At 42.5% G+C, this 23,876-nt stretch overlaps 1 protein-coding gene across 1 annotated transcript in view; it reads left to right on the plus strand.

Moving 5' to 3' along the window:
- Nucleotides 1-23,876, plus strand: part of CUX1 (cut like homeobox 1) — a 242,336-nt gene that overhangs the window by 183,592 nt on the left and 34,868 nt on the right. The window contains 10 exon segments of the mRNA XM_063173997.1: nucleotides 479-583; nucleotides 2,994-3,182; nucleotides 8,664-8,722; nucleotides 13,724-13,772; nucleotides 14,778-14,874; nucleotides 15,935-16,606; nucleotides 17,559-17,624; nucleotides 19,021-19,122; nucleotides 21,309-22,135; nucleotides 23,528-23,693. Of these exon segments, the coding sequence (XP_063030067.1) occupies nucleotides 479-583; nucleotides 2,994-3,182; nucleotides 8,664-8,722; nucleotides 13,724-13,772; nucleotides 14,778-14,874; nucleotides 15,935-16,606; nucleotides 17,559-17,624; nucleotides 19,021-19,122; nucleotides 21,309-22,135; nucleotides 23,528-23,693 (2,332 nt within the window).

The raw sequence follows: 23,876 nt of genomic DNA on the forward strand, positions 1-23,876 counted from the left end.
TCATGTTTTAGGGAATAATTACTGCAGAAAGACAGCCCACAACATTGTATGTGTGTTTGAGAGAGTGGTCAGAATATCTTTTAATTCAGCATTTACCCGTGAGAATTATTCCCATGAGGAGCCTTGCAATAAAATCTGCTTGGTCTATGAGAATAGAAAGAAATTGAATAAAAAGACTCCATTTCCACTTGTATTTATTCAGTCTGGGAAATTCAGTGGGCCGCAGCATTAGTATCAGCAGGGGATTCCTTGCTCCTAGCGTTAAATTACTGTCATAATCGCTCAATTATTTCTTCCTTGTACTGTTTAAAATAAAAATCCATCACATTCTATGTTTTTTTTCTAACATTTATTAGGTTGAGTGTTTAGGAAAATCAATTATATTCAGTCAGGCATGAATTGATGAATGTTCTTGTAATAATTGTCAGTTGTTAAACTGAATGTACTTTCTCTTTTCACCCCTTTTCATTTCCTTCAGAGGGCAGAGGTGGCTCAGAGAGAGGCAGAGACCTTAAGGGAGCAGCTCTCATCAGCTAACAAATCTCTCCAACTTGCAACACAGATCCAGAAGGCACCTGATGTGGTGAGAGAAAATATTTACTGACTCTTACAGGTTTCTGACATTCCTGCAGTACAGCTCCTTCAATTTATGCCCACAGCTATGAAAACAGCTGTTTGAAGTCATATTTTAAGTGAAAGGGAACGGCGTTCCTCTGGGATTGTGGTGGGGTTCAGCTTCTGAGGGGTTGGTGGCTGGAGGAGAGCAGGGGAAGGACAGAGGTCACCTGGCTCTGGGCTGATCCATCGCTCCCTGCCCCAGGTGGACAGCACAGCTCTCAGGAATCATTTCACGTGGCTGACAGCATCAGCCGAGGAGGAATGGAGGCAGCAAGAGAGCCTTGGTGGCCATCAGCACATGGGGCCCTGAGGTGGGGCTCCATCCCAGAGCTCCCTGCCTCTCCTGACTCCACGTCTGTGCTGCCAGAAAAACTGGAAGTAAACTTAATACCACTCCAGTTTTCACTGGCTGTATCTAAACTGAGAATTGCTCCTATAAATCCCTGGAAATTGAGAAGATATCCTGCACTCCTGCTTGTTTCCTCCCCTGTGTGGTTGTGAATGAAGCCAAGGCTGCTGATGGGACCTGCAGGCACAGGGGCTGTTCCAGGGCTCCAGCTGGCCCTGGCTGAGCAGGTATCACAGATGAGCAGCCAGATTATTTTGATTTTTGTTTGCCAAAGGAGAAATAGGAGTATTTAAATGTAAATATGCAATTAAGTGAAATTTAGTCTACTTCTAAGCAGCAGATTTAAGAAACAAAAGAAATCATTGCTTTTTTTTTTTTCCTTGCAAGCCTTATACGTGCTTGACACTGATAGCAGAGGAACACATGGCTGCCTTTAAAAATCATTTGCAGAGAATGAGAAACAAACCATAAGTCCTCCAGATCTGTTTGGTTGTCTATTAATACAACCCAGTATTTTCTCAGAGAAGTCAAAAGATAGGCAAGTAGGCTGCAAAACAAAAAATGAAAAGCCTGAATATCACTTGTAAGTCTGAATTACCTGCCTCTTCCTATCTCGTGTCCTAGTCTTATCATTATTTTAACATTAGGTCTTTCTTGTATTTAATAGTACTTCTGCACTTCATTTATATTTAATATGACAACTACTGCAGGATGAAAATGATCATTATCTATCTTATTTCAGACTCTACGTTCTAGTCTCAATAGGCACAAGCAGCAGATGATTATACAACTTGTGATGTTTCATGCAAGCAAATTAGAGGTTTTTTCAAGTTAAAAGTATAATTCAGTGTAATAGGAGAGTGTTGTTAACTGCTGTTAGTACATGCAGCTTTCTGTGAGTGCAGCAGGGTGTAGTCACTGAGAATCAAGCTGAATGTTTAGAAGATATGGGAAAGGGGATTTTGTTGTTCCTGTATTCCCAGAAAAGAGAATATGAAGTATACTTCAGTCTGCTGCAGTGTCACCTTCAGCTGTCAAGGTGTCACTGGGGTGAATTCTCAACTCTTTCACCACAGATCTTTGGTTTAGTGCTCACCATCTTCATCTGCCTCTTGCTGAATGGATTCTCTCCTCCTTCACTGGTGCTTCTGAGGAACAGCCATTAACCTTTGTCAGATGCATTTTGGGCTCTGTAATGGAATGTGTGCCCCTCCTTGGGCTGCATCTGCCCCCCACACAGGCACAAGGCTGTCCTCACTTTATCCATGGAGGAGGCTCAGAGCTCCCCAGTGCATCCCAGCTGTAATCTCCCAGCACAGGAGGAGACAGAGATGGTGCAATTAGTCTCTGTTATCTTTCCTGAATGGATCTGCCTCCTTCTGGACCACTCTGATTCCTTGTCCTCCCAGGAAATCAGTTCCAGACTTGAGGACAGATTTTACAGCTGTGGGAAACTGGACGAAGGAAGATCTAGGAAAGGGAATTTCTGAAAGTGGTGACCAAAGGGAGAATGGCCTTGTCTTAGAGCTGTCACATCTCTCTTCTTCCCCATGGAGGGATGCTTGCAATAATGTTAACATGAACAATTTTCATGCAAGGATCAAGTTCATTGGAAGTAGCAGTTTGGGGCAATTTTTGACAATTTTGCCTGAAATGTGCAGTGTGCATGCAGAGAGCCACAGGCACATGGCCCTGCCGTTCCTGATTAAGAAATTCTGCTCCATTACTTCAGAATATTTTATCTGATTAGTATTTTGTAAGCACAGATTTTCATAGTTGTCAAAGCACTTGGGCTATTAATAATAAATAGATCTAAATAGAATCCTTTGACTTTCACTGCTGCATCTTTCCAGTGCACTTACCAAATAGGGAAATTTATTCCCTCTGTTATCCCCGCTTTCCCAGAGAGCTGTTTGGGGTGTAGGAAATTCCATCTTCCACATTCCCAGTGTCAATCAGAGGAGTGCCAGGTCTAGGAATTGCCAGTTTCCTTCCTTTCTGTGCCCTGATGGTGTTTTCCCTGCAGGAGCAGGCCATCGAGGTGCTGACCCGCTCCAGCCTGGAAGTGGAGCTGGCGGCGAAGGAGCGCGAGATCGCGCAGCTCGTCGAGGATGTGCAGAGGCTCCAGGGCAGCCTCACCAAGCTGAGGGAGAACTCCAGCAGCCAGATCTCCCAGCTGGAGCAGCAGCTGACAGCCAAGAACAGCACACTCAAAGTAAGGCTTGGTTCTGCCCAAAGAGCATCTCAGAGATGAAGAGATTGGGGTTTCCTGTGGTCCTGAGCTGTTGGCTCCTCCGGGGTGTAGCTGAGTTCTGGTTTCTGTGGCATTCATGGAATCACAGAATGGTTTGAGTTAGAAGGGACCTTCAAACCTATCCTTTTCCACCACCTGAATATATAGTTTTTAAGGGATCACAGGTTTTTGAAGTTCTAAATGGCTCAGTCCTCACTGTTTTGAAATGTATTTTTGCACATTGGACAAGGCTACCTTTAGGATACCTTTTAGTTTTCACCACCAAGCCCCAACAGACACTGAGCATGGATATGTAATGAAACAGTTAAACTGAAAAAGCACAGAAAATCCCTCTTAGATTTTCAAACTTTTAATTCCCATTGCAGTTATACATATTGAAGATTTTGCAAGGAATTGGTTTATCTTTCAATGTGCCTGCTACCCCCTCCATTTCTCTCCACTGGAAATGGGAAGTGTATCATTTAGATTTTAGTTTATCATTTAGGGCATAGAAACAAGTAAAATCAGGACATGGAGAAAACTTTTATATAAGAATAATTTAATTATTTAAATAATAATTATTTATTTTTTTATTATTGCCAATAATAATTTTTTTTCATTTCATTTTTTAACTGTGTATTTGCTGCACAATAATTCCCATTTATAATTAGCAATCTGGCCCTATACTCATTTGCAAAGGAGCAGCACTGCACTAGAACCAGAAGGAACAGCTAAGAATTCTCTGAATGACCCTTTTACCTCTCTCTTGGGCAGTTTCACTTTCCCTGTGCTGAGCCCACACAGTCCTGATCTCTGAGTGAGCATGAGAAATGATTCCTGACGTGGGGTATGAATCAGTTTCCTGTAACTCCTGTCTCCTTCATTGTTCCACCATCCATGAGCTCCAAAGTGTAAACAAGATAAATTTATCTATTCCATTAAAGACTTGATAGTTGTGCAGGTTTGATAGTCTGAGAGTTTTCTGAGAGCAGGAGGCTGATAGTTCCCACTCAGCTCTGACTGTGGCGTGGGCAGCTTTGCTCTATCAGAATGATTTAATGTTCAATTGAAACTCTTACAAATTGCTCTAATTCTGACATTTTTTAGCAGTTACTGGTTTTGCTGTGGTGGAGCATAATTCACATGGAGAGAGACCTGTTAGGAATGAAAGCTGAAGTTTTGCAGTCAGTGTTTTCTGCATGCTTTAAGCTAGCTCTGCAGAATTTTTATGAAAATCCAGTGGAGCAAAGGACACTTATTATGTAACTCCATTGACAGTGTCACTCCCTGCCCACCTGTCACCATGTGGGCACCACATTTATTGAGGGAGAAAGGAGCTGCCCTGGTTTTGAGGGACACATTCTGCTGGCTACACCCATGTTCAGGGGATTTTTTTATTTTACTTTTTCATAAAGCCTGATAGAAAATATCTTGAATCCTTGCACTTGACAGATTTTCTTGGAATAAAGCATGTTCCTGGTGAGGTCAGTATTAGTTTAGCCATTAACTTCAAAGGGAGTAGGATCATAGAAATGACAGAGCAAGTCTTTGATTTTCATTTCAGTAATCTCCTTCCATTTTCTCATAGCCTTGCCTGGCTAATGCTCTGTATTTAGCTTTCTGTTGATAGTGGCTGAAGTAGTGCCTCTATTGATAAAGTTTTGGTCATTTCAACCCTCTTTAACCTTATTTATTGCAACTATAAAGGTATTTCCAAATACTTGCTTTCACCTCAAAGTGCTGGGAAAGTCTGTGCCAGGCACAGGTTGTACAAAGCACCAAATCTCAGTGATAATGTGCTGATCTCCTATTTGATTATGGAGGAATTGCTTCTGAAATAACAGAGATTTTAATGGTTGCCTCCACAGAAAACAACTCACAGTTTTCACAAATTAAAGCAATGTTCTCAACCTGTATCTTGGGGGAATTGTTTAATACTCTATGACTTAATGAAACAATACAGAAATACTTTCAAAATTATTGCTTCTTTATCTTCATCTGATCTAATAATCAAAACATGTCCTCTAGTAACAAGACTTTCCTCACTCTAATTGTATTAACCCTTTGTGGCTGGGTGCTAGAATGTCTCTGCTACCCAGTTAAAATTCAGTAATGTAGTTGATCACTCTAAACTGCACTACAGTGTTAATCTAATGGTTATTTTGTATGTTTTAAGCCCCTCAACACAGCCCCTGCTATTTACCTGTGCCAGTTTAGTTAATAATACAGTAGTGATTGTATTTTCTAAATGACATGAGGAGGGACCCAATCTCTGCATGCTCTGACATGGGTTTATTCACATCACAGATGCAAGATGATTCTTTAACATGGGATATTTGCAAATTGAATATGCAGGAAAGCCACCAGTCCATTCCTTCTGCCCTCTGGCTCCTGCATTTTTGTGTGTTGGAGGTCATTGGAATATATTTTGTCTGAATTAACCAGGTTGATATTTAGTGCAAGATATTAGTTCCTCCAGATTGTCTCACAGCTTGAACCTTTGTTATCCCATGTTCTGTGCATTTTACAGGGTTCTTGGAGACAATTACCATACTAATACATTTTAAAACAGTCATTGACTGGGAAGATGCCAAGTGCCTAAATGTTCTGTTTCTACCCAGGCACTGCATCCTCAGTTGTTAGTTTATATTGTTTACTAAAGGAGATGTTTAGGTGCAGATTTTCCATGGCAACAATCTCTGTATGAGGTACTTGGGAATGATGGATGTGTGTGTTTTTTATACAACCCAAAGTAAAATATTGCTGGTTGTCACACTGCTGTAGCAAGTACCTGAGAGTCCAAACCAGCTGCAATTTGTCAATATCTCTTATTTTTCTTTATTTTTCTACTGTGTTTTGCACCTAAATATTCCAGGGTATAGCACTTCCTTGCACAGAATTACATTTAATACAGATTCCATTAAAATGGGAATCTTTAGCTTTTTTGTGGTTTACTCTGTTTCTACAAAAGGCTGTTTTCTTAGCATACCCTTGCATAAGTAACTAACAAATTAATCCAGGGTATTGCTTGTTTTAAATTTTTTCTGGTCCTTTTCATACTGAGAAGTGATATAAATTGTCATTTATTCCTGCTGTAAAAGCACCTGTGCTCCAGACCCAAAATGTTACCAGTCACAGAGTTAAGGAAAGGTTGAATTGCAGTGGATTTGCAGAGACAGAAGGACAGAGTGACAAAACCAAGGAAGGCAGAAGGATGTCTTGGGGTTTGGCAGCTCCTCCCCTTGCCCGTGATCACTTGGAAAACTCTCAGCTCTGATGCTGAGTCTCCTCCCAGCACCAAGGGCTCTCTGGCTCACTGGTTTCATTTAGAGATCCCTCTCCAGCCTGACCTGATGCACTAAAAATTCCACCTCCTTGAAGTCACTGTGTCTTGCTCAGTGTTGAGCTGCAGCTTGAAAAGCTGCTGGAGCTCCTGGCCTGGTGTAGCTGACCCTCCTCAAAATGTGAAACTTCAGGCCCTGGGACTATGTAGTACATCTCCATAATGAGATTTCAACATGTCTTGTAAATTATCAAAACCTCCAATATCTTAAGTATTTGTAGGATTTTCCTGGTCACATCAAGCGGGATTTTCCTGAAGCACTGTCTGCTATCTAAAGCAAAGTCAGTGCTTCCTATAGTTCCAGAAAATAACTGGAATTTGGCAAGGCAAGACACGCCAGAAAAAAACTACTGAAACTTGCCCTGTATCTATTCCAGGTGAAAAAAAAATGGTTGTAGCTAAAACAGACATTTCATTTTTATTTTTAACACAACTGAATGCACAGCCGCTGATGACAAAAGACACAAGACCTTTCTAAGAGGCCTCTTGTTCCATCAATGTCCCAGGGAGTGCAAATTCCACACTGAGCAGCAGCTCCTGGGGTCCATTAAGAGCTGCTCCTTGAGCCTGGCTGTTCCTGCAGGAGATTCCTGTCTCAGCAGTGCTGAGGATGCTGGGCTGTGGTGGCAGACAGCAGGAACAGGGCCTTGAGAGGGCTGTGGGTTGGTAACCTGGCTGTCCACTTTGTCACTGCTCCTTAACAGCTGTGCTGATGGCAGGGCTGAAATGTCAGCAGTGTGAGAGCTGCACAGGGCTGGGTAGGAAATCCTTTAAAAATGGCAGAATGAAGTCCCACAGAGCCCCACCATGCTGCTGTTGGCATCTGAAGAAGCCTCATTTAAATCACCGAGATGACTCAGCCCATGGATTTGCTGTGCTGCATCATTTTGGGGTTTGTTCAGCTCTGTGATACCCACACACTGACTTTATAGGGAAGACAGCACAGGGAGCAGGTTCCCAATTGTGTTCCCCCAGCCCTGCCTCCATGCCCCATAGCTGGGCTGCTGCATTTTAAACAGCTTTGCTAAAATTATCCAAGTTCCAGCAACCCTCCCCTGCCCTCCTCCTGCATCCAAAGGGCAGCCCCAGAGTGGGTGTAGGATTTTGAATTCCCTTCTCCCCTGAAGGCAGCCTCTCCTGGACGTAAAGTCCTATTTTTCTTTTTCATGTCATCTATTCCTTTCCTTTTCAAAGTACATTCTCTGTCTTTGAGGTGATACGTCCTTGTGTTATTTCTGTTTCCCGTGACCTTTGGGATTCTGTGCCAGTTTTAACACCAAAAATGAACTGAAGCAGAGTTAGCCTGAATTTATCCATGGAAGTTGCAAGCCAATAAGTTCTGTTCTTTGCTTAGATCAGGTGTGCCTGCCCTAAGCAAAGAAATTATTGCAATTAATGTGGCTTCTGCAAGCACCATAACTGCATCAATTATGTATCAATATGTTTTAGGCCTCCTGAAGCATTTACCCCGTAGTGATGAGCACTTTGGTGGGAGCTGGGTAAGGTCCAAGTGTGTGACATTGCATTCTGGATGGTGGCAGGGGGTTTGGTTCAGCCTCTGGGGCCACCCTGGGTGGGGCAGAGCAGCTGGGGTGGCCTCAATGCTCCCTCTCTGCTCAGTAATGCTTGTAAAACCCCTGGTACAGCTGTTGAGGTGCTGCAGGAGCCTTCCAGTCAACAACAGCTTCTTCAGTCTGCTCTTTTTATCATGTAGATAAGGTTATCAAGAACTGTCCTATTAAGAATACAGTGTGTGCCAAAGCATCCTGCTTGTTTATTCAATCTCCCTGAAAACTTCAGCTGCCCCATTTTTATTTTTTTTTAATACCTTCATTCCCAATCTCTTCCCTGAGCTCATGACAGTGACATTGCAAGCAGCCAAATTGGGACCCACTGAATTCTGTCATGCTTGGCACTCTGTAAACAAAGGATGAGCGAGGTATAATTGTGTTTACGTTTAATTGGTTATAGTTTGTTTTCTAATATATGTAAATTAGGTATGAGTCATTAACCCTCACTTGTGCGCTGCTGTATATATGGAATAATTTGAAGATGATTTTCAAAGCCTGCAGAAAAAAAAAACAATGTAAATAATTAAATCCATGTTCTCTCTTTTAAAGCAACTGGAAGAAAAACTGAAAGGACAGGCTGATTATGAAGAGGTTAAGAAAGAATTAAAGTAAGTGTTAAATGCTTACATAATTTTTTCACAAACTCTGGTTGAACAGTGCTTGTTAAATGAAGCCACAAATCTCTGTTCTTGGAACAATAAAAAATTCAGTCAAAACCACAAAGACGAGGAAATTGGGAATATTGGCAGAAATTGCATCCAGAACCAGTGGAACTGCTATATCTGAGAGTGCTCTTTTTTGTTGCAGCAGAGGATCACAATAGCAAATAAAACACGTCCACAAAGAAAAGCCACTGAAACTATTGTCCACAAAGGGAAAAAAGTTTCAAAATCTGTGGTATTTTAGGTGGACCAGTCTTTAAAAGTCTCCAGCCAACAGCTGAGGGTCATGTGGACCAAAAATGACATGCAGAGCCTTTGGCCATGGTACCTTTTCTCTACTCCTGCCAGCCAGTGCTCAGCACTTACCAGTTTAATGCTGGGCTTGTTTCACTGTATATTTTTGCTAATATATTGTGGTTTTAAACTAAAGCCACAAACAGCCTCTTCCTATTTCAAGGGATTTTCTTAAGAGACTTAAAAGAGCCTCATTTTAAACTATAACAAGATAAGCTGTCAGGTTCAGAAGAGAACTTTTCTGACTGGAAATATGTTTAGTGTCAAGGTTTAAATAACTGCGAGAAACTCCCATCTCTTCTTTCATCATTCTGGCATTTCTCTGTGTGTTTTAAAAAGGCTGAAATAACCCATTCCCTGGTTTAATGAGGTATTTCAGATGAGGCTGGTAGTCATGTGCTTTTGTTTACACATCCCTGGAGAATATGGAAAGCAGATTTGGATTTGCAAGCCCCACAACTGCCCAGCCCCTGGTGCTGATTTATTCAAGCCACGCTGGCTGAGGTTCTGGTTCACCACCAGCTGCAGCACACCCTGATGCAGGGGTATAATTTTCACTGGAATTAAATGAATTGACCATTTATTTGGTTATTTTACCTGATTATTACCTGGGCTCAAAATAGCATCATCATTTAGTGATTAGGGGTAAATACATCCACGTCCTCTCCTGAGTTAAGGGAACAGCTTCAGGTTTTAGCCAGTTTGTGTCCTCATGTGTAAAGCAGTGAATGCAAATAAGGCCACAACTTTCCAGCTTCTTGCATAAGATATTAAATGTAAATGTGCTGAAACAACAAATGAGTTTGGAATCCTACCTGCTTTAATGCAAAGGTTTAATACAACAGGACCAGGACTTTAAAGCCAGACTTAAGGTGCCAAGAACTCAATATATTCATTGAATATTCTCATTTACTTTGCATTTATACTTTAAATACTAACCCTGTATTCCTGGTGATAATACCAATATTTTAATTTTTTTTTCTTTTTACAACACTGACTTACATGAGAGCAGGGGTGGTAAGGCAGATCAGAGAAATTGTGACACAGGAGGCTTCACATGGTGCTTCTGCTGAGGATGAGCCTGCAGAGAAATAAATGGGAGACTCTGCTGGAAGTGGCCCTGGTTGGGTGCCAGTAAATTAACCCTGTTTTCCCAGCTGTTCCAGCTTTTATATCCATAATTTGTGGATTGATAGCTGGCTTGTAAGGGTCCTGGGGTCCATCCCCATCCTGTGGGATGGTCTGAGGGTTGAGACCCTCTGAGGGAGCACTGAGGATGTTTGCAGCGCTGCATCCTCCAAGCAGCTGCTCACACCATTCCCATGCTCCATCTAATCCAGGTGCTGTGCTGAGGGCTCTGAGTGCATCCCCTGGCAGTGACAGTCTGATCTGAACTGAGACTTGCTGTAAATGAGGCTGGAAAAATCTGCTGCTGTAAATCTGAAGCCCTCACACTGAATCTTGCTGCACCTGCCTTGTGCCCTGCAACACTGACAGAAATGAGCTGCTCATAACATTTGCACCTAGAGAAAAGAGATCTTGTCAGTGCAGCAGGAATAGAATGAATTTTCAAGGTGTTTTGGCACTGATGTATTTTCTTTAACCCTTTCTGGGGTGTTAAAGGCAAGCTGGGCTGAGGGTCTCAATATCAGCCCAACTCCTGACTGGAGAAACTTAGCTGGGCCCATGTCAAGATCTGGGATGGGAGAATTCTTCACTTTCTGCCTTGCCTTTTGTGCCCAATGGCTTCTAAACCTATTTTTGAGATCTGAGAGCTCTGTGTGTGCCTTCAGCTCCCTCTCAAGTAGCACGACAGGGCTGACCCTGCTGCCTTTGCAGTCGGGATCAGACGAACAGAAAGTCGAGCTGTCCCAATGCACACTTTGCTTTACAGTCAGATCTTTCAAGTCTTCTTAGATGTGCAGATTCAAGTCACAAGATCATTTCTTTAAAAAGCAGGTAACTGATCTTGAGCCACAGATTGAGTCAAGATCTCATGGGCAGAGATATTCGTGGAATCCAAAGAAGAAACGTTGTGCTTCCTCATTTTCCTGAGGAGAATGTGTCTTTTGTGACACATTTGGAGAGTCATTTTTGACATGTTTAACTTTTACATTCTTTTAAAAATGAACCTGCTGGAGTGAATATTCCTCTTAGGGCAATTAGAGGTGCCATCAGCTTGATTTTTAGTATATTTTGTGTTTCAACTATGTAGAAAATTACCTGTGAAATTGTCAGAAAGTTAATTCAGTTAGCAAAGAATCCCCTTCAGGTAGGCAGAGGTCAGTAGGTTTTCAGCCAAGGTTTGAATACACATTTCCTGCACCAATCTCACTGGAAACTCAGGATCCTCCCTGAAGGTCCCAGCTGGCAGCAGATGCTCACAACCAAAATGCTTCACCTGTGCAAGGAGAGGGATGACAGGATCAGGCTTTAGAGGCAGATTTTTGGTGTGGAGAACCAAATATAACCATCACCAGGTTGATGCTTCCACCCATTGTCAGCCTGGTTCTGGGGCAGCACTGTGTGCTCAGGGCACCTCTCACATCTGCTCCTTTTGGGAGAGAGCAGCTTTTTCTGGTTTGGCCTCATGCAGGAGGAAGGAAGGTGTTTGGAATGCTGCTGGATTGCTCCCCGTGGCAAACCCACGTGTGGTAAGTGGGGTCACAACTGCTCTGAGCTGAAATGGGATTTCCCATGGGACGTTTGCCACCTGATAATTTACTGTTCAAACTGGGTTTGAAATTCAGATGAATCTCCTCATTTGGGCATCATGAGGATGTGCATTAGGACTGGCTGTTCCTGCAGAGGCCATTCCCTGCAGAATTCATGGGAACAGAGACCTGGCTGGGGTTTTGCCTGGATGAGTCTCTGTGCATTTATCTCCCCCAGCACCTTGGAGTCCTGGGATGCAGAGCTGTGCCTAGAAACACTTTGGCTTTTGGGGATTTGCCACCTGAGTCACACCTCTGGGATGTCAAAGTGGTGTCAAGGTCTCTGAGAACTCGAGCCATTAGTCCATATCCTGTCCCCTTGACTGGGACAAATCCACTGGTAGCACAAAAAAGTTGAGTTTGTACTTGGCTGAGCTGTTGTGCCCACATAAAGTCTTCACAACATCACTTTATGTGTATGGGGTGATGGCTCCACCTCACAGCCAGGCAGGAGGTGACACTGAGTGATGCCATGTAATGAAATTGATTGCCAGAAAATTGTGGTTTCATTAATTACTGTATTTCAGGGATGCCTGTCAGAATTAACCCTGTGTGCAATGAGTATGCACAGATGCAAGATACATCAGGTCTCTTTCTCAGAATGACTTTTTTCCCTTTGAGTTTGCTATAACTTTTGAGTGATCTTGAATGGCCCAGAGACCTGATTTCCAGAGTCACTTAATGCACATCTAACTCTAGATTAATCCAGGGACAGGTTCAGGCAGTTAATGAGTGCCTGGCTAACTCCTCATGGCATCCAGAACCAGTTCCTGTGTCTTAATACCAAACTTCTGCCCTTTTTTCCTCTCAGTTTCCACATTTTGTGGAATCAATGAATGTTTTGGGCTGGAAGGGACATTAAGGCTCATCCAGTGCCACCCCCTGCCATGGGCAGGGACACCATCACTACCCCAGGTTACTCCCAGCTCCATCCAGCCTGGCCTTGGACACTCCAAAGATCCAGGGGCAATTCCAAAACCTTTAATACATGATCCACAGCATTTAATGCAGTTTAATACATGATTAACCAGATTGTTCCTGCTCACAGAGTTCTTGGTGTTTTACACATGACAAATGCTGTGTAAACACCATCTATATGTGTTTATGTGTTTTTCTTCACCAAATGAATGTTGTCTTTGAACAGTAAGAAGCTGAAATCATTTATTGCTTCAGTCTGAGGCAGTTCATGTCCTGCCTACAGCAGGCTGGTTTTAAAAAAATTATCCAACAAAGTACAGTAATAAGTCTGGATTCCTGTAAGATTCTGGTTTGCCAGATGACACAGCTCTAACTGAGAGCCTCTGAAGGGAGACATCCTCTGACCGCTCACTATTTGTATAAAATATTGACAATGAGACTATCAGATTCTGCTCCTAATGTACTTATAAATATTTGGATCTTTCATATTTCTTAAGAAATATTGGGCCGTTTTGTCTTCCCTTTGCCATAGAATGAGGGGGTTATTAAAATGAAAAACTGCCTTTTAGCCTGTAGTGCCTTGGTTGGGAGGATTATTTGTGCATATTTTCCTTGCTGGTGAGCTGGAGTTTATTCTGTAAAGTGCTGTACTGTAGTGGTGATTCCCCTGTTTTGCTGCTTTGCTACAACTTCCTCATTCCCTTCCAGCTTCACAGACAAATTTATATTGTTTCTGACAGCTTAAAATGTTATATCCTTATTAACCTTTAAATTTACACTTTAAACTGGCCTGGTGGGATTGCATATGGAATGATTTAGATGATGCTTGAGAAAATTTTCTTATCCAATAACTGGTTTGAGGAGTTATTCTGTATTCATTAGGAGATTGTGTTACTGCAAGGAAAGTTGTCATCACTTGTGGTGTTACTGGAGAACAGGACATGATAATGTTAATGCTCATTAGTGGAGTTGTTATGAAAAGGAGAAATAGAAAATAAATTCTTTTTTCTGCCTTCTACAGTATATTGAAATCCATGGAGTTTGCACCATCTGAAAGCTCTGGTGCTCAGGTACTGAATTTACTTTTGTTTTCTTACTTATTCAGTAGCTCAGTTGATTAACAAAAATTTTGTCTTGCAATTCCTTGTTGTTGACATTGACAGTTTCCTGTTGATGTTGAGGCTTCTGGGTCCATCCTTGCTTTCCCTGATGTTTTCTTATGTAAAAAGCTGAACTGGACGGTTTTTTTGTCCTTTGCCTGGTTATTTCATTTAAGTGATCAAGGACAAAGTGACATTTCAGCTGTGCTGGAGTGGGTAAACCAGAATGTTGTGAAGTTGAGTCTTTTAAAGATGTTGGAGTTGTTGTACAGGCAGCACACTGTGCAAGGACTTCAGCATTTTTAAGTATTTGTTAGCCTTGAAAATTTCTTTTCACAAAAGAAAACAAACCTTGGAGTAGTGAGAAAGCTCTGCTGTTCCAGCAAATTAATCTTACTTCAGTTTAAAGGTTATGAATTAAATTCCTGTTTCCGAAATCCAAACTGAATATTGATATCCTGGGATTAATTTTCAATGGGTTTTTTAATGATCCACGGGTTAGATATTTAGGGGAGAGTAAATAGCAGGTTTCTCTGACTGATGTTATTTTGAACAAACTGTTTCTGCTGAAATGCAGCCTGTCAAGGAAATGCTTAGCTTGGGTCAGTTGACCTAGAAGGAATAATATAATCTTAACTCTTGTTTTAATCAGATTAAAAGAAGTCAAACTGAAAGTGTGCCAGGACCATTTAAAAATAAGTGGGATTAAGAAAACATTCCGTTACACATCTCAAAATAATGCAGAATTGATGAATGATTTACAATGAAAATTAAACAGTGAATCTGTTCCGTGGCTCCCACCAGAGCCTGGAGTGATTCCTGCTGCTCTGTGCCCAGCAAACTCCCTCACTGCCCTTAGAAACCAGTCAAACATTTGGTTTTTTGTTAATTTTTTTCCCCCTGAAACCCTTTTGAGTGCCTGAGTGATATTCTCAGTGCTTTGAGAAACAAACCTCCCCCTTTGGTTTCCTTTAGGATGCATCCAAGCCGCTGGAGGTGCTGCTGCTGGAGAAGAACCGCTCGCTGCAGTCGGAGAGCGCCACGCTGCGCATCGCCAACAGCGACCTGAGCGGTAGGTGCACCCAAATCCTGCCTCTGCTGGGTGCCTCTGCTGGCCCGTGGTGGGAGGGAGGGCTGAGTGAGAGCTGAGTGGCTGAGCTCGTGCACGGCAGGAGGATTGAGGAGCAACAGGAGCGCTGCGTAACGTTGGATTTCTGTAGTTTTGTAGGCTGGATATTGAAGGAAGAGTTAGAGAGGCTATTAAGGAAGAGGCATTACAGGCTGTACCAGTGTTTGAGGCTGTCTTGTGTTTTGGGAACAAATCCATCTCTTTCCCCCACACACAGTGTTATGCATGTAGATCACAGTCTCCCTGTCTGATACACTTGGATACACCACCAGCAGGTCAGCTTGGGAAAACAAAATCCTTTCTTCCCAGTGAAGTGTGTTTGCTGTTTGGCTTTCCTAATGTGGGCTTTTACATCTTGTGTGCACATTTTTTAAATGGCAAGTCATGGAATTTCCAGATTCTTGAATGATGGTTTTTGCAGCTGGAAGAAAGTTAAAAGTTGCCACTGGCCCTGGGATTACTGAATTCTGAAGTGTTTTATGACTTTTAAATGAGCGATCTTGGTGCATCCACCTAATGGTTATTCCTTTATTCAAATTGGTTTGTTCCAAAATGTAAATGTTTGCTGCATTTGGGTTCAGTCAGGTCCAATGAGTCATATCTTGAATGAGAGACAACAGAGAGATTTGCTGTCTGTAACTGGATTTATTTAACTGTATCACTGCACTTCATGTAACTGTTCTAGTGTTAATGTCTGTAAGGGGGATTCTCCAGGCTGCAACATACAAGAAAGGTGCAAACATGAAATGCATGTTGTTTGTTTTGGGGGCCTTGTTTGGCTTAAAAATTTTCAATTATGAAAAAAAAAATAAAATTAAAAAATAAAAAAACCCAACAAATGAAAACAAACCAAAAACAAACAAAAACCAAAACTCCCACCGCCACTCCATTGGCCCGTGTCAATCTGCACTTTTTCCCTTTGCGGGGCAAACTTTGCATTTTTTTATCTTGGTTTTTCCCTCTTTGACCCCCCATAATGCATTATGTTTGACCTTCCTTGTAGGGTCAGCCAGGAGAAAAGGGAAAGACCAGCCTGAGAGTCAGCGTCCTGCAACCTTGCCGGCCTCCCCTCCTTCCCAGTTGCTCCGCAACGCGGGGGAGCAGGCTTCCAATACTAATGGTACACACCAGTTCTCACCAACGGGTTTAAGTCAAGACTTTTTCAGCTCATCCCTGGCGAGCCCCAGCTTACCCCTGGCCTCCACAGGAAAATTTGCACTAAACTCTCTCCTCCAGCGACAGCTAATGCAGTCCTTCTACTCCAAGGCAATGCAGGAAGCAGGAAGCACAAGCATGATTTTTCCAACAGGTCCATACAGCACAAACTCCATATCTTCCCAAAGTCCATTACAACAAAGCCCGGATGTAAATGGCATGGCCCCATCTCCCAGCCAGTCAGAAAGTGCTGGGAGCATCTCCGAAGGCGAGGAGATAGACACGGCCGAAATTGCACGTCAGGTGAAAGAGCAGTTGATCAAGCACAATATTGGACAGCGGATATTTGGACATTATGTGTTGGGACTGTCACAAGGGTCTGTGAGTGAGATCCTGGCCCGGCCAAAGCCATGGAATAAACTGACTGTGAGAGGCAAGGAGCCATTTCATAAGATGAAGCAGTTCCTGTCGGACGAGCAGAACATCCTGGCTCTTCGCAGCATCCAGGGCAGACAAAGAGGTAAGAGCTCCCCAGCCCCCCCTGCTCCTCTTAGCTCCAGACATTCCAAACCAGGAGCTTCTCCATCCGGGGCTGTTTGTGCACTGCTGCTGCTGCTCTCACCCACGTCAGGTGCCAGGTGCAGCAAGTTCAGCTCTGCAGCACTCAGGCAGGTTCGTATCTGTGCTTGTGCTTTTTTTAGCCACTGGTTGGTGCCTGTCAGCAGGAGTGAGCAGCAGGGACACTCACAGCCCTCACTTGTCACCCCCTCCGTGCCACAGCTCAGCACGGAGCCAAAAGGGTCAGCAGCTACTCGGGGTATCAGCCCTCAGAAAAACTTGGGGGTTTTTATTTGAGGTTATTTACTGAGACCAGGCTTTTGTGGTGTCTTGTGTGATTATGTTTTTTCCCCAAAGTGTTCTGACAAAATAGGGTAGGTGATGCATGAGATGAGTAATTAAAACACAATCCCAGTTTTAAAGCAGCTTTGCATATTTAAGGCAGCGATTTTAAGAAGTAACATGCATTTCATTGTGATTCATCTTAAGGCTGAGATTTACATTTAGAGAAACTGAAAAGCAAGTTGTTTACAGTCAAGAAATATTGGAAAGGACAGGCAGGGTTTTCCTAGATTTTGTTTAATTGGAAGCACACACTGTTAGATTTATAATCTGTTCTTCCTTTTGATGATTGTACTTGAGGGGATTATCTGCCCATCTTTAACCTCTTCATTTTTGGTATCTCTAGACATTTATTTATATCTGTCTAATCTCCTTTCCGAACATAGCTGTAATCTTTATTAACAAATCAGCCAGCCTTGCTTCTTCCCAAGTAGCCAGTTCCTCCTGCTCAGGGGCCCGAGGGGCCAGGAGAGCTCAGGACCAGGCTGCCAGCTCCTCATGTCACACAGCCCGTGATGTCAGAGCAACCATCCCCTGATTGTTTTGTTCTTACCAAACTTGTTTTTCAACAGAGAATCCAGGCCAGAACCTGAACAGACTATTTCAGGAAGTACCGAAACGAAGAAATGGGGCTGAAGGTACGTCACAGGCAGGTGTTTTTCTTTGCAGTCAATCCCTAGGAAGTGGAGTGTGCTTTAGCTGTGTGTTTCCTTAAAACTGTGCAGTTTGATTCTGGCCTGGAATCTGATAGAAAAACAGACAGTAAGTATAAAACAAACCATGGGTTAGATGAACACTTTGCTTTTTCTAATTCTGCTGCTGCTGTACTAACGTAACCCTGTTTGGATAGTTCTTCCATCCCCCCTGCAAAACAGATAAAGAGAGAGAAGTAAAGGAAGTGGCTTTATAAAGTCATCAGATCTATTGAAATGCTCTCTTTGCTATTTTTATGGTTTTGGAGGGAGAAAGTTGCACAGTTATAACATCAATTGCATACTGCTTCTGCTGCTCTAGGCTTACTTCTTTCTTCTCATGGGGCTTATGTTGACAAATTCCACTTTAACACACTGCTAAATTAGTGTGATGCTTAGTTCAGTATTATATATGAAAAAGGCAACAAGATAAGTGAACATCAGATCCATAAATTACCATTGAACAGGAAGTCTACACATTTTTGTCATAGATTAGTTCCAGAGATTTTCTTTTAGTGAGACCAGAAAGAAGGAAAAACAAAGGCAGGTACATCAAAAGTCTGTAGTTATTTTGACTCCAGTCACAAATTACCTCAATTGCTTACAAACAATAATCTCATAATGGAAAATGCAGTTAAGTGCAGTAGCATTCACAGTTTTCCCTCCTTTTCTTCCCCTTAGAGGTTAAAAAACAAAAAGCAAAACAAAAAAAAAGAAGCAAAACCAAACAACCAAGTAATAGCTCTTAGCTGGAGAGTACTTATATGGTATCTGCATTTAAATGACTCTTTCTCTTAATGTATTAACCTCTAGAAAGTTAAAAATTATTTTTATCTGGTTACTTTTTAATTCTGTTTTGGGCTGAATGTATACTCATCCTACTTTGCCTAGCAGCTGATGCCATTTTTAAGTTGATTCCTGGGCTTATTTTTTTTAGCTTTCTTCCTTTCCCCTCCAGTTCTTTTCCCTTTCTGTTTCTTCTTCCCCTCCAAAAAAAAAAAAAAAAAAAAAAAAAGAAAAACAAAAAGAAAAGAAAAATAAAAAAGGAAAAAAGAATAGATCCATATATGTTACCATACCACAGAAAAGGAATATATGACCACCTAGTTCTTCCTCTGGTGTTCTCACCATTCTGGGGCAGCTAGAGACAGGCACAATGAGGATATTTTGCTTTTATTATGTTAAGTACTTTTTTATGTGATGTAAATGTTAGTAAAGGTCCTGTGCAAGTTGTCCTCAGGTTGTGCTGTCCATGTCTCACATCCAGTGTGTGTTTGTGTTACAAAAACAGCCAAATAAGAATTTTCCTGGTGTCATTAGTTGTGTTTTTTTCCCTCCCCAGGTAACATAACCACACGAATCCGAACCGCAGAGTCTGGCTCTGATGAAGCCATCAAATCCATCCTGGAACAAGCCAAAAGGGAGCTGCAAGTACAGAAAACAGGTACAGCCTCATTTTGTCTCTGCCTGCTTTTACTGCAGAATTTAATTAAAACAATTGCCATGAGCTTTCTGGTCAGTTAATTATATTCTTAGAAGATTCAGTGTAGGTTTGAGGAGTTTTTTGGAGATTTTTATTGTTATTTACTGGACTTGTTCTGTGTCTGAGACGTCCCAAGTTAAGGTCACACATGGCATGATGGGGTCTCTGCTCTGCCCTGCTCCCTGTGGGATTTCTGAACACCTTTATCCCTGTGACAAAGAGAGCTCTGAGCTCCTGGCTGCCCTCCAGACCTGCAGGAGTCACTGAGGGGAGCCTACAGAATCCTGTCTTCTCCCAGTTTGCTCCTTGGAAAGGGAACAGCTCCTGCTTTCTCTTCCCTTGTGTCTCACTCAGGCCCCAGGGACACAACTGCATGGGAGAGGGGCTGGATGGATTTGTTGGGGTGAAGGTCACAGTCCAGGCAGCAATTACCAGTCCCAGCACCATGGTACATCCTGTACTCAGATAGGCACACTCAGTCCTGACTCTTAGATGATTTTATTTTTGGTTACAGAATGTATTCAGTGAATGAGCTGGCAAATCCAAAACGCATTCCCTTTCCCAAAAAATCCCTCTTAGCCTGAGATAAGTCTAATTTCTCATTATATGCTGTCATGTAATTAACATTTCTGTCTAGTCCATGGCCCTTTCAGCTTTAAGAGTTCACAGTAGTGCTATTGGGCTGAAGTAGAAATTACTGTGCAATACTTCTGTTTCGTTTTTTAAAGTAAATACTGGTTTACAGTTTTGGATAGTTGTCTTTCAAATGAAAACTAAGTTAATCTCGTGGCAGAGTATAAAACACTAGTTAATATATGATCTAAATAATATGACTTTATGCAGGAAATTATTACATAGAGAAAAATATGGGCTTTGTGCAGGAAACTGCAAGAATGTTGCTCCATAGCATGTTTCATCCGAGAGTCTCAGACTTCCTTTCAAATATTAATTTGGCCTCAAAACTCCCTGTGAAACCAGCAGATGAAACAGCAGAGATAGTCTCACTGTATTTTTTTCCTATTTCTTAGCTTTTCATGTATTTTACAGTGTGTGACAGGAAAGAATGTAGGGAGGCAAATTCAGAAATGCATTCAGATGAGTTTTAGTATTACTGGAGTGTTGGAAATCTTATTTCACTTTGGGGCCACTCCTTGCACTGTGGGGTTCCCTGCTCCCACCTGATGCCTCACTTTGCCTGTTCTCTGCAGAGCAGCTTTCAGAGGAACTGGTTCCCAAGCACTGGGGACCTCAGTGCAGACTGAAATAGAAGCAGATGCCATTGCAAAACCTCCTGGCTCTGCAGAGATAATTCCCACCCACGTTCCAGTCTCTGCTCATCCCTGACTGCTGCAGCACAGCCACCCAAATCCTGGTTCCCCACTGGAATGCTGCATTTGGGGTTTATCTCTGCTGAAAGCACCTGTGATTCCATCCTAGAGCTTCAGATAAGGGAGAGGGTGATGCCCAGGTGTCAGCCTGGCTCTGGTAGAGCTGTTTATTTCAGTGGTTGGGACTGTGGTACAAGAAATCAGGAAGCAGGAGCATATTTAGTTTGTCATGTGGAATAACGATGATCATCCCTTCCTAAAGTTCTGTCTTTGTTGTAATTTGTGTGTTGTGGTTTTGAATTTAAAAGGTCTCACCTTATTTATACTGTAATAGTCTGTCCAGGTGAATGCAGCTGTGTTCAGTTCTGAGTGCGTGTTAAATTCATTTGTGGAGAAAAGAGTGAAGTGAAAGGTTAAATAACTTTGTAAATGCAGCTATAAAATGTTATTGACCACGTGGGGGTGGGGTAAGAAGAAGTGAAGGGTTGATTTTCAAAGGCATTTTTTTGAAAATTTTTACAATGGTGGAAGGGCAAGTGATCCCAGACTTGTGCAGCTGAGTCTGTGTGTGCAAACATCGAGCACTTTGGCAACTCTCAAAATTTTCCGGTGAAGGACTTTGGAAATCTTACATTATTTTGAAAAGTGCAAATCTTTGCTTAGTGAAAACTCCTCCCTCCCATCCAGAAATGTATTTCAGGCCTGTTTTGGGTTTGTTTTTTTTTTTTTTCCCCCTGTCAGGGAAATGTTTACAGTAGCACGTGTTGAATATAAAGCATTTTCCTCTGTTGCATTTAGTCTTTTGGTTGTTTTTCATAGCTGAGCCGGCTCAGCCGCCTTCTGCCTCTAGCAGTGGCAATTCTGATGATGCAATTCGATCCATTCTGCAACAAGCCCGACGGGAAATGGAGGCACAGCAGGCTGCCCTTGAACCTGCCTTAAAAACACCACCTCTATCTCAAGCTGACATTTCTATCCTGTCCCCCAAACTAGTGTCTACACCTGCAATGTCTTCGGTTTCCAGCTATTCTCCTTTGGCCATATCCCTGAAGAAACATTCATCTGTCACTGATTCCAGTATCTCTGCATTGCAGAACCTCTCTGGGCTCAAAAAGGAGCCTCAGGAGGCACCTGTTTTAGAGCTTCATGGAATAAGTGATTCTGCCCAGGGTATGTTGAGGCATGTTAAAAATGAGTTGGGACGTGGTGGTGTTTGGAAGGACCATTGGTGGAATACTGTGCAGCATGAGAGAAGAAATGCAGCTCTTCCTGAAGATATAAAAGTTGAGGAAGCCAGTGGTGGAAAAGAAAAGGTCAGCAATCAGACTAGGCCAGATCGTAGCCAGCTCCAAGGACCGTCTTCTTCCGAGTATTGGAAAGAGTGGCCAAACGCGGAATCTCCGTACTCGCAGAGTTCTGAATTGAGCATGACTGGGGCGAGTCGCAGTGAGACACCACAGAATAGCCCCCTCCCTTCATCCCCTATCGTGTCCTTGTCCAAGCCATCCAAACCTTCGGTTCCTCCACTGACACCCGAGCAGTATGAGATTTATATGTACCAGGAGGTGGATACCATAGAGCTAACGCGGCAGGTCAAGGAAAAGCTAGCAAAGAATGGCATCTGCCAAAGGATCTTTGGGGAAAAGGTAAAGAAGTGGTTCTCTCTTGTTTCACCAGTGTTGTGGTTGTGCCCTCTGCTCCTTACAGAGCCAGAGGGGTCCTGTGGAAAAATGGTTTTGCTCCGTGTGTGAAGTATTTCAAAACTCACAAAGTGTTAGTTTCCCTCTGTGTGGTAGGAATTGCAAGGGTTTTTATCCAGGGATTGGCTTCAGCCACTTGGAATTAGGAGTGGGGCCCCGAGTTTAGAAAACTTGAAAGCTGAAGCAAACGTTGCTGAGACTCAATATTTCATGCTTAATGTATTGAATTCGTGGAATATTTGAGTAATGCCATTGTCATGACTGGAGAGTCTTAACTTTGTTATAAGCAAAGATTATGGACACAAGAGCATTTTTCCTCTTTCGTTATTATTTGGAAATGTGCACAAGGGCATTAAAACAAACACATGGAAAAATCCCCTAACTCTCCTTAGTCTGAAGTCAAGAATTCCAAGTCATTTCTAATACCTGGTGCTCAGTACCTCAGTGTGCTCTGAGATGTTTTAGAGCAATGTTTGATTACAGATAAGGCTCCCTGAAGTTCTCACGTTGTGAGCCCTAAGCACTGAGCACGTGGGATTTTGAGGGTCCCTAACCACCAGAAAACCACTCCCAGGCTGTAAAAATTGTTGGACATTTGCTGTTTCTTCTCCCTATAAAGAATTGAATCAATATAAAAGTGTAATAGGAGCTGGCATCGCACTATTACCTTCTCACTAAGATGTAAAATGAAAAGTCTGACCTCTCGGGGTCATTAAAGATCCCATGGCAGCTTTCATTAAGTATGATTTTTAACTCTTGTACCTGTGCTGAACACCAGGCAAGTAATTGCATTCTGCCTGTCTGAAATTCTCCCCCCTTCCCCCTGCATTCAGCTGTATTCTTAAATATTTACTTATGTGGAGCAGCCGCTGCTACAGGTGAAAACACACATCGTTATAATTCATCCCCCAAAAATCAACCAAATATAGGCCTAGTCTCAAAAGTCCCAATTATTTTTGTTTGAGAACAAAATACATGCCAGTCATTGCCTGTTTCATCTGCCTGTGTGTGCCTGGACTCGGTGTTTTTCCTGTTAAAACTGATGAAACTGTTTGACACAAAATATGAAAAGCATGCAAATCCCTCACCAGGCTGCTGCCACCCAGATCCTACAGGAAAAACCCACCTTCCTTCAGGAGGCAACACGGCAGCAAGAAAAGCATTTCCATCTGAGCATCCACAGAAAACAGTTTTTATAATTGTCCAATTTTTACAGCTTTTATAATTGTCCATTTACAACCAATTTGAGCGATACATAAAGGAAACCAAAATGATTTAAATTCCCCCCGTTTCCACTGCCAGTGTGTTAACGTGCCATTCTTGGTTGCTTCACTTCAGGTATTGGGGCTGTCCCAAGGAAGTGTCAGTGACATGCTCTCCAGGCCAAAGCCATGGAGCAAATTGACCCAAAAAGGCCGAGAACCATTTATTCGTATGCAGCTCTGGTTGAATGGTGAGCTGGGACAGTGTGTCCTGCCTGCACAAGGGCAGCAACAAGGACAAGGTAATTAAAATTCCACTATGTTGTTTGAGTTGAGGAGGAGGAGATTTTTTTTTTTCTTTTTCTATTTTCTGTATTTTTTTACTTTTTTTTTAAATTTGCAGTAAGCCAGCCGTGCACCAGTGCTGGTCCAGGTGTTATGGAAGTGGCACCATCCCACCCTGGCAGCCCAGCCAGTCCCTAAGG

The sequence above is a fragment of the Melospiza melodia genome, chromosome 21, assembly GCF_035770615.1.
Source record: "Melospiza melodia melodia isolate bMelMel2 chromosome 21, bMelMel2.pri, whole genome shotgun sequence".
NCBI lineage: Eukaryota > Metazoa > Chordata > Aves > Passeriformes > Passerellidae > Melospiza > Melospiza melodia.